The 10,302-nt window shown below is 37.2% G+C and overlaps 1 protein-coding gene across 1 annotated transcript; it reads right to left on the minus strand.

The window, feature by feature from the left end:
• Positions 1 to 580: 580 nt before the first annotated feature.
• LOC141758648 (tumor necrosis factor receptor superfamily member 12A) lies at positions 581 to 9,861 on the minus strand. The gene is made up of 5 exons (XM_074620246.1): positions 9,570 to 9,861; positions 5,231 to 5,329; positions 4,975 to 5,118; positions 2,771 to 2,819; positions 581 to 2,170 (listed from the first exon to the last, which is right to left on the minus strand). The coding sequence occupies exons 1-4, from the start codon at positions 9,655 to 9,657 to the stop codon at positions 2,779 to 2,781; spliced, it is 372 nt and encodes a 123-aa protein (XP_074476347.1). The 5' UTR covers positions 9,658 to 9,861; the 3' UTR covers positions 581 to 2,170; positions 2,771 to 2,778.
• Positions 9,862 to 10,302: the final 441 nt, after the last annotated feature.

The following is a 10,302-nucleotide window of genomic DNA, read 5'->3' on the forward strand; positions in this document are numbered from 1 at the left end:
GTTTTTATGAAAATCAAAATCAAAATTTTTGTCCTAAAACCATCTGATGTGTGTTGCGGTTTACGGGGCTCGGGTTAGGGTTCTTGGGGGTTGAACGCTGATCTTAGAGCGGCAGGGGAAGGGAGGGCTCCAAATTTCGCCTAGGGCATCAAAATGGCTAGAGCCGTCCCTGATACTAAAACTTTTTATGACTTTTTTTTAACATACTCTCATATGACTTTTTAGAGCTTTTTTTCGGCATACTATACTATGACTATTAATGACTTATTTTAACATACTATACTATGAGTTTTTATGATTTTATTGTCATACTAAACTATGACGTTTTATGATTTTTTCGGAATACTATACTATGACTTTTTCAGACATACTATACTATGACCTTTTTACAACGTCGTATACTTTGACTTTTTCTGACATTTCTATGACTTTTTATGATATTTTATGAGATACTATACTATGAAAGTTTTTATGACATTTTTATTACACACTATAATATGACTTTTTAAATGACATACATATTTAGATACTGAAGAAGATTGGATCAGTTTTCGCAGTTTGCATATCAACAAGACTTGCATTATAATTGGAAATTCTCAGTTTTATTGTGAAAATACATTTGGTATGCATAGCAATTTATAAGACTGCATAAAGTAAAAGAAGCCAGTGCATTTACAGTATATACAATTAGAAATAGAAAGCAAGAGAAATAAGCCGTAAATGTTAGTTATTGCTCAGTATCATCGTTAGCTGGCCTGGTGGAAGTTTAACAAAAATCTTCACTGGAGTCCCTTTAAAAAATGTGCTTGTTCCTCACAGTTGATGTAAAACAACACCGCAAGATATTTAAAAATAAATAATGTAAAACTCTAAATAAGAAAAGAGAAGAGGAAGTTTCTGTATTTTAAGTAATTCCCTAATTTTGCTGCCAGAGGGCAAGCAGTTCACCCACAAGCAGACAGATCCAAAATATGACCTGAAACATTGTCAGCCACATAAAATACATCAGCAACCACATACTGCTGATGTTTTGAAGATAGATGAAAACATCCTGAACTAAAAAAAGAAATGGAACGCAACAACCGTGGCCACCGTGGTCCTCGTTGGTTTCGATGACTACAAAATTACAAACAGGCCTCTCGACATATATCTTCAGATCTGAAACGATTTGACAGGTCAGAGTTAGTAAGCGTCGTGATTCTGTAGCTCCACCTAAAACACTGTAGGTCCCGTACTTTCACGACAGTACAGACCTCGCAACATTCCCACATGTTTTCAGTTTGGCATTGTTTGTCTAGTGTTTCAAACATCCTGTCCTACGACACTGGGACAGTAACGTGTGAATTCTGGGGTTGAAAAATCCGGCTAACATCTCTTAAAACCTAGCAACATTTAAAACAGACAACAATTTTGTAATAACCTACAACAAACTGTCTGTGTTGGTCTCAGGAGACCCAGTAACAGTGATTGAGTATAGTTAATCAACAGCTTTCTCACTGTATCAGGCGACTAAAAGAGCAGGTACACACAGGTACTGGCGGGGACAAAAGCTGGAAGACATTTCACCTACTGTAAAAATAGCTACATTCAAATGGCCTTAATGTGCCTAACAGTACGTCTTACTCACATGTGATTTATCGTTAAGAGGCTGTCGTGGTAAATGACCTGCAGATAGACCCCGTCTAACCTTACTGAATAGCAGGAGATCAAACTGCAGCCCAGCAGGCAGCAGTAGCTGTGTTACATTCATCGGAGTCCTGCTGGATAATACAATACAGGGTTTGGAAAGCATCCATCTCTGTGAAGAAAGGACTGCAGTTCTTATCTGAATCAAACATCTGTAAAACCCACAAAGGTCTTCCAGACCGAAATAATATTTAAGTAGAATATAAAGGCCAACAATATCTGAGAATGATACCACTAATATAATGTTGTTACTATTCCTACAGAGGTGTCAGAGTTGCTCCTGTGGTCACTGTTGGATCTACACTGAGTGTGAGAATTGAGCACATTTCTTCACTCAACAGTCTAATAAATTAAAATGGTCCAATTCTAGTGAAGAGATACCCTGCAGTCAGAGTATACATTTCATGGTCCAGAGGTTCCTCCATCCGGCTCTGAACCAGTCACTGCTTGGTTCTGTCACATCTGTTTCCAGAGGAAGATGAGGCTGTGGAGGCAATGGCAACGATTACAATCACAGTCGCATTACGGGCAATTTAAGGTACATTTACAGCAAACAGCATGCTTTGATAAGGATCTGACCAATATGGACTTTTCACGGCTGGATTGAAACTGTTGATATCTGTTCCTGATATTTAGTAGTTTACATTAAAATCTGACATTATGCCAAATCAACTGTGATTTGTACTTTAATTACGATATTTCGGTCCTCAAAAATATTTTTTTTAAACTTTTCTAAATTCATAGTCCTTTTTTTGTTTCTTTCATAGTTTTTTATCCAATTCTCCTTTCTAAAATACTTTCTACAGTAATCGTTATATGCCAGATCTATGCAAATACCTTTAAAAACTATGTGGGTTCGGTTTTTACTTCGAAAATCTGATTTTGTTTTATTTCTGTTCAGTCAAAATGTCTCTAAAATATTGTTTGTTTACATTCAAATTGATGCAGTTCTTACATACTGTAGGTTATTACCCACAAACTGGCTGAATTAAATCATATCCACTCCCGTCTTCCATCAGAAGTATGTAATTCAAATTCACATATTGGTCAACCCTTGTTGTGACAAAGTTAAAATTATACTTACTGAAATGTTTAAGCTTGGTAAAGTGGCCCCGCAGTTTCTTCAATGGGTTCTGGAATAAATCAAGACAAAAATTAGCATTTACAATCCAAACAAAGCGATTGCATATCTAAATCATCTGTAATATTTTTCACAGCAGACATTTTTAACTTGTTAAAGTAGGAAATGTACAGATGTTAATGGCCCTGTTCACGTGTCCCAGTAAATGTGACAGAGAACCAGCAGACACAATACCAGGAACCTGAAACTGAAGCAGCTAAATGAAAAGAATTTAGTTGTTTGCACCTGTGCTTTTCCCACTGTGACATGTTGAAATGGCTTCTGTGCAAAAAGCCTAATGTCTCTCAAAGTAAGAAGACAAAATGCGACACCACTGCAAAGCCTTCATACCAAACTAGAAATACCGCCTCGCTGTTGTATGCCTTCGCAAACCGGTCAAGTTGCAGTTTTTATACATGTCTCTCCAAAATGTAATCACTATCCTTTTAGACATTTGTGTGAAATTGTCATAATTAGCTTATGAAAAAACGTGTTTTGTGAGGTCACAGTGACCTTTGACCACCAAATTGTAATCACTTCATCCTTGAATTCAAGTGGACGTTTCTGCCAGATGTAATGTGATTTCCTCCAAAAAAGTCAGAAAAAAAGTCATACTATAATAAACCATAAAAAGTCATAGTGTAGTATGCCATAAAAAAAATCATAACAAAGTCATGGTATAGTTTGTCATAAAAAAAGTCAGAAAATGTGATAGTATACTATGTCATAAAAAGGACACAAAATGCCATAAAAGTCATAGTATATACTGTCATAAAAAAAAGTTATAGCATGGAATGTCATTAAAAAAAGTAATAAAAAAGTAATAAATAAGTAATTAAAAAGTCATAAAAATTACATAAAAAATGTCACACAAAAGTCAGAGTATAGTATGTCAAAACATTTCATAATGTCATACAAAAGACATAAAAAAGTCATAGTATAGTATTTTGTAAAAAAAGTAATAAAAAAAATAGTCATACAAATGTCATTAATTATAGTTTGCCATAAAAAAGTAATAAACAAATAGTCATACAAATGTCATTAATTATAGTTTGCCATAAAAATGTCATAAAAAGTCATAGTATAGTATACCATCCTGTGACCCTGAATAGGATAAGCGGTTACAGATAATGAATGGATAGTATGCCATCAAAATGAATTTATGTCATGAAAAGCATCATAAAAAATGCCATAAAAATTAATGTATGTCATGAAAAGCATCATAAAAAAACGCCATGAAAAGGTCATAAAAGGTCATGGGATAGTTTGTCATAAAAAATATCATAAAAAGTAATTAAAAAGTCATAATACATCCCATAAAAAAGTAATAGTATAGTTTGTTATAAAAAGTCATAGCATAGTATGTCATAAAAATGACATGAAACAGTCATAAAAGATGTCATAAAAAATAAATCATAATTAATAGACTGATATTAATCCCAATATAGGTTATATATCATGATTTATTGGGAGAAACCAAATCAGACAATCACCACCCCCATATAGCCCGAATGGAATGATCCTTTGTTTCATGACTACATTTTACCGCCACTGCGACAATTCAACTGTGAGATTGGCTGTCGAATCAGGCTTCTTAGATCGAATCATCAAATAGTCGACTATTCGGGGCCACCCTTAAAAAAGTCATAGTATAGTATGTCCAAAAAAGTAAAGTATGTCATAAAAAAAGTCATAAAAAATGTCAGGTCGTAAAAAGTCAAGGGAACTGCACTCAGCGTGCTCATGTTTACCAAGAATCACTTTGCACCAGGGACACAACATGGTTTTTAAAGCATTGCTTGAACCCCAAAGTAACGTTTGTCATCAATAACTCATCTCTATCAGTCTTGAATGTCACACAAATAAGGTTTTCACTCTGCCCTCACAGAAAATGTATACTGTAGTTGACAATGGTAACCAAACACAAACTTTTGAACAAATGCAAAAGCAAATTAAAACCCCATTAAAATTAGACATTGAGAAACCCCTTTTCTTTTCTGGGATTTTAGGGTATGCATTGTGAGAAACTAATATAAAAATTACCATTTTTGCAGAACAGATTGTCATTTAGGCTGAAGAAAATGTGTATTTATACATAAAGATTATATCTGATGCACTTGTAAATGTCATAAAATCTAATCTCAGATTTCAAATTGAAAGAATCTCACCACGTAGAGGTCGTTTGTGTGACTTGCGTCGATGCACCATGACCCCGATAATCAGCGCAGCACCGACCAGCACGACGGCCAGCACCGAGAAGCTTGTGATGGCTGCCAGTTTCCACACGTCAGGTGTCTCATCCACAGATTTACCTATTGGTTGTACAGAAAGAGTTTAAACTGCAAACACTGAAAGAACGGATATGGCTGTATATGAATCATTTAAGGCAGGAAGTCATTTACATTCACTGATTCACTGTCTTACATGTGTTGCATGACGGGGTCTTTGGGTACTTCTTGCATGATGCACACGGCACACAAACGTCCAAATCTGAGTTCCAAAACTCTAAACTGTTACACTGACCTGCACACAGGGAAAAAAAATCATCGGTTAGTTCGTTTTCAGGGCAAAACATTTTTCATGTTATATGAAACATAACTCTGCTTAAGCCTTTGAAATATTATAATGTGGAGGTATGATTTACAGACACCATTTGAGACTGTTTCACAAACCAACAAAAAATTCCCTGACTCTGTAATAAAATATATTAAAATAATCATAACCAGGTGACATGCAGGAAATACATAAAAAAAAAAAGTGTAACTTGGAGTGAGCATGTGAGGAACTTTGTGGCTTTCTTCTTCTCATAAAATGAAAGTGGGAAATTCCTATGGGTCAGACTGCTGATGCAACTTATTTGCAAGAGAGAGAATTACTCAGTAACTTTGTGTGCATGAACAGGCAGTGCGTGAAGAGCAGGATGTGCTTTCAGAGGGCTTCCGTCTGTGTACGTGTGCGACTTCCAGAGAATACCAACGTGTCTGTGAGAAAGAAGTTGCCGGTGGTTTAGCTCTGAGAGAAAACATCTACCTCTGTGGACACAATGGAAAGCTTCGTCTCTCTTTGTGGCAGCCAGACAGCTGAATTAGCCTGAAGATGTGACATAGTTAACACCAGGGTGATTGTTGAAACTGTTTTAGTGTTTTAATAGTGTGTGGTTTTCTCTGCAGGTGCCTGGCTTTGGTTAAGAGGCCCATTAAAACCCCAAGGTCATACATAAAGTAAGACATCAAGCTGAAGAAACAACCTCTACAAAACAATATTGCAACACAAAATCAGCCTATAGGATGAATGAAACAATACCAAACACAACAAAGTTACAGATGGCGTAACAAGGAAATAGTCTACAGATATTTGGAAAGATTAAATGACAATCTTTCTTCCTTCTGACGTGTATTTGCATGGACACCTTGTTTTGTGTCCACCATTTGAACAAAGAGCCATCCTGAGCCTAAACTGAGTCATCATTTGCGGTAATTGTCATGTTCAAACTGGCTGCTTTCATTACCACTGAAAGCAATACCACTACCAGAGAGACGAGTCTGACGTAAACCGAAAGTTAGTTAAATGAATGAGTCGGAACCTGTGGCCGCTTCAATGACAACAATACCAGGTAATGAATATTGCGACATCAAGCTGAGGAGCTGACGAACCAATTTTGCAATAAAGTCTCCCTGGATTTTTATTTTTTGTATCTCATTGTGTGCAGCAGTGACATTCAGTGGTGCAGTAAGTATTAAAACCTTATATTTAAAGGTGCACTGTGTAGGATTTGGCGGTATCTAGCGGTGTGGTTGCAGATTGCAACCAGTTGAAACTTCTCCAAACGTGTAGGAGAACTACGGTGGCCGACGCGAAAATGTGAAAACACGAAAACGCAAATGGCCCTCTCTAAAGCCAGTGTTTGGTTTGACCGTTCTGGGCTACTGTAGAAACATGGTGGCCGGCTCCATGAAGAGAATCCGCTCCGTATGTAGACATAAACGGCTCATTCTAAGATAACGAAAACACAACGATTCTTATTTGCAGGTGATTATACACTAAAGAAAACATACTTATTAAAATCATATTCCATTTCTGCCAATAAATCCCCCTAATTGCTGCACACTATTTCGTTAAGAGTACTAGTACCATCCAAAAATATGATTTATTTTTTAGCTTAAACAGAATTGTAGCTGGCAGATGAATGTAGAGGGGTAAAAAGTAGAATATGTACCTCTGGAGTATAGAGTAACGTGAACAAGAAATTCTCAAGTACAAGTACCCCAAAATTCCCAAAATTGTACTTAAGCACAGTAGTAGCAGTTACTTTCTAATACTGGTGAATTTATGGCTACTTTCTTTTCCTCAATTCATCATTCTAAAATATCAGAAAAATAGTGAAAATGTCCTAAAGCCCGAGGTTATGTCTACTAATGTGCTTGTTTTGTCTGACAAACAGTCCAAATTGTGAAGATTTTCAGTTTACTCAAGACAAAGAAAAGCAGAAAATCCTCACAGGTGAGAAGTTCAAAACTAGTTCATGTTTGACATGTTGAGGATAGTAGATAGATAATTGTGGCTCTGGAGTGACCTTCCTAAATGATGATGTCATAGTGATGTCATCAGGGTTCTCTCAGATTGGGCTCGAGAGGCAAGGAGGGTCTAACGAAAGATGCAATTAAGTTGCATTATGGGAAACGTAGGATGCGGTGTTGTTGGAGCTTGACCCATGACTAAAAGATACCTCGGACTCTGCTGGTTTGATTTTGACTATTCTGTGTCTCTTGTGAGTTTACAAACTTTATGGAAGTGCAATACTAAACCGCTGGAGTACCCCTTTAATTTACTGTTTAAACTCTACTTACAAATGAATTCCCTTGGTATCACTCACAAGAACTGAACCTAGACCCAGAAGGAAATGTCAGTTTTCCCAAGAGCATGATCCTACACCCCAAATGTGTAGGAGGGAGCGTATTGTATGGGTCATTAGCTGGTCACATAACACAGGACACACAATACCTGTCAACGAGTCAGTGATAGGTCATTACTAAACCAGCTGCAGCCAGAAAGCACTTGCTGAAAAAGTCATGTTTGAGGCATTTTGACCTCTAACTCTTTGGTTATGTTACAGCCACATGCTCAGGCCTCTAGAGACTCTCCACAGCCTGCAAAGCTGGACTGACTCATTTTAGAGCTGTGGTCACAGCAAAAATGTGTCACAGTTCTTGTAAGCATTTGTCCAGATGACTCAAACCCTACCAGCTGGACTCCCGCTCGAAGGGTTCAAAAGGTCACCGAGAGGAACTGAACCTTGACTGCTGACCGACCTCGGTGCAAAACCCAAAACCACACCTGAGGAGCGGAGCTTTTGTTGCTACACTGTTAAGAATTTCCCAGTAAAGTAACAGTAAAGAACTGGCAGCACGGTTTGCCTTTATGTTACTGTAAAATTAACATTATACTATTGCTGAAATTTACAGCTTTGTACTGTTAATGAAAAATACAGTTTGAACTGGTTGTTTTTTTAGTAATTTCACAGTATTTTACAGTTAATTTACTGTTTAAAGATACATTATATAGCTGTTTTTCACCTTTCTTTTACATTATCTTACTGATTTGTTTTAATGCACTATTTAGGTTGTATTTTTTACATACATTTTAATAAACAAAATGTATGTCTATAGCTGGCTATAAGCACAGAATGCAAACCATAACAACATGTGAGTGAAGAACAGAGCTAATTCACTGATTTTCCAATCATGTACAATGTACAAGCCTCACATGTGCAGATCAGGTCCCAGAATTTAAAAAAATACTGTTAATTAACAGCAATTGTTTACAGTGTAGAAATTAGACAACAAACTGATGAAACTCAAACCATGATTCTGAGATTAATCTTAACTGTAAGAAAGAAACTGTTGGGGGTTTCAGTGGGACTCTTTACTACAACTTTCAACACATCCACCAGCCAGCATTGTATTTGAGCAGCAGGGATAATCATTTGACTACATAAGGTTCTTATGATTCAGCACTTAAAATCTGGCAAACAAGAACCAGTCTGAAGCCATTTTTTGTGTTCCCGAGCAGAAGACCTTGGCAGATCTCAGCACCTAGCCTAACAACCAGTGTTTTTGGGTGTGGGGGTGCTGTGTTTTGTCATGAATTTGGAAGGAGGGTGGGTGGACCAACAGCTGACGTCCAGATGTAGAGATAGTTTCACAAGGATAGTATCTAGACAATAAAAGCAAGTTTTGATTTAATGAGTAAATTAAATGCATTTTTGGGAACTTTAATGACTCAGGAAATGGATCTAATTATTCAAGAGTTTAAATTCTCAGTGTAATCTGAGTCTGGGATTAAATCCAAACTTCAGACTGCTGTGGAAAATCAAAAGCTGTTTTTTTTTTTAGTTTCTATGAGACAGTAAAACTATGTCTTATGAGCAAAAATGGACAGTGCACCCTCTCTCCATGTGGCCTGTCCTTCTCACCCTGGGACACGGATGGATGGGGTGAAATAAGGCGATCGGAATGCGGAACCGGTGAGCAATGCAGCTGGTAAAGGAAGCGGCTTTTGTAAGCAGACCCACTATCTGACTCCATTATGTTTAGAGACCAAACCAGACTATCTAAATCCATGTTCACAGAAACAAGATTACACAATAACGCATAAATCAAAAACATATAGAAATAAAAAGGAAAAGTTGTGTAATCACTTGAATAGAAAAAAATAATAATTTAACAAAACAAAATAAAAATGTTGGAATAAAAAACATACTTACTTTTCTCTGCGCTCACACCGTAGAAATTAGTCACAGCCGCTATAATAAATCCGCAGAGCGCGCAGAGAGAAGCGTTAGAATAAGCCATGATGTTGTCCGCGCGTAAAAAGCTGCTCGCTGTCGGCTACACAATTCCCGAAAGTTCATCTGATTAACAATCCGGTGCTGAGCTTTTTCAGCATGGAAAAGCGAGCATCAGAAGTGAGTCACCCGGAGGAGTCTGAGCCTTGTTTTAATAGCGCACACACCCACGCTAACAGTTCAACTCCTATGAGTCATTTCCTATGTACTGTACTGCTCTGCTCGGATTCTCTCTGCGCGCAACTCCCAGACTCACAGGAAACTCCTCTACCGTAGTATGTGGTCTCATTTGCTTCCCTCCAAAGAAAGTGAGTTTCAATTAAAAAAAACACCTCAGATATGAGAGGTTTCAATACATATATTTCATATTTTTATGGCCACACCCTGCAGGGGTTTCTCTACATTTTTGTTTTTTACCAGAGAAGCCCATGTAGTCTGGACTTAATAGTGTTCTCATTGTTATTACCACGCCTGTCGACGTCATTGCCTCCTCTCTGCCAAAAAACACAACTCTCTGGCATGAGTCTTGGTCCCATGCACAGAAAAAAGAGGAACAGCACACTGCAGGCAAAAACAGATGACATTCACTAGAGAAAGTTATCAGCTTTTTAAGAGAAAGTCTGCTCAAAAGCTAAAGATAAGCTTTTTATCT

Source organism: Sebastes fasciatus, chromosome 20, assembly GCF_043250625.1.
Source record: "Sebastes fasciatus isolate fSebFas1 chromosome 20, fSebFas1.pri, whole genome shotgun sequence".
Taxonomy (NCBI): Eukaryota; Metazoa; Chordata; class Actinopteri; order Perciformes; family Sebastidae; genus Sebastes; species Sebastes fasciatus.

What these genes read in the sequence shown, in the direction of transcription:
- LOC141758648 (XM_074620246.1), bottom strand. Translation starts at nt 9,657, where the DNA reads ATGGCTTATTCTAACGCTTCTCTCTGCGCGCTCTGCGGATTTATTATA. An exon ending in GACCCCGTCATGCAACACAT is followed by an intron (nt 5,119 to 5,230) that starts GTAAGACAGTGA and finishes TACAACCAATAG; the next exon opens with GTAAATCTGTGGATGAGACA. An exon ending in ACACAAACGACCTCTACGTG is followed by an intron (nt 2,820 to 4,974) that starts GTGAGATTCTTT and finishes GATTTATTCCAG; the next exon opens with AACCCATTGAAGAAACTGCG.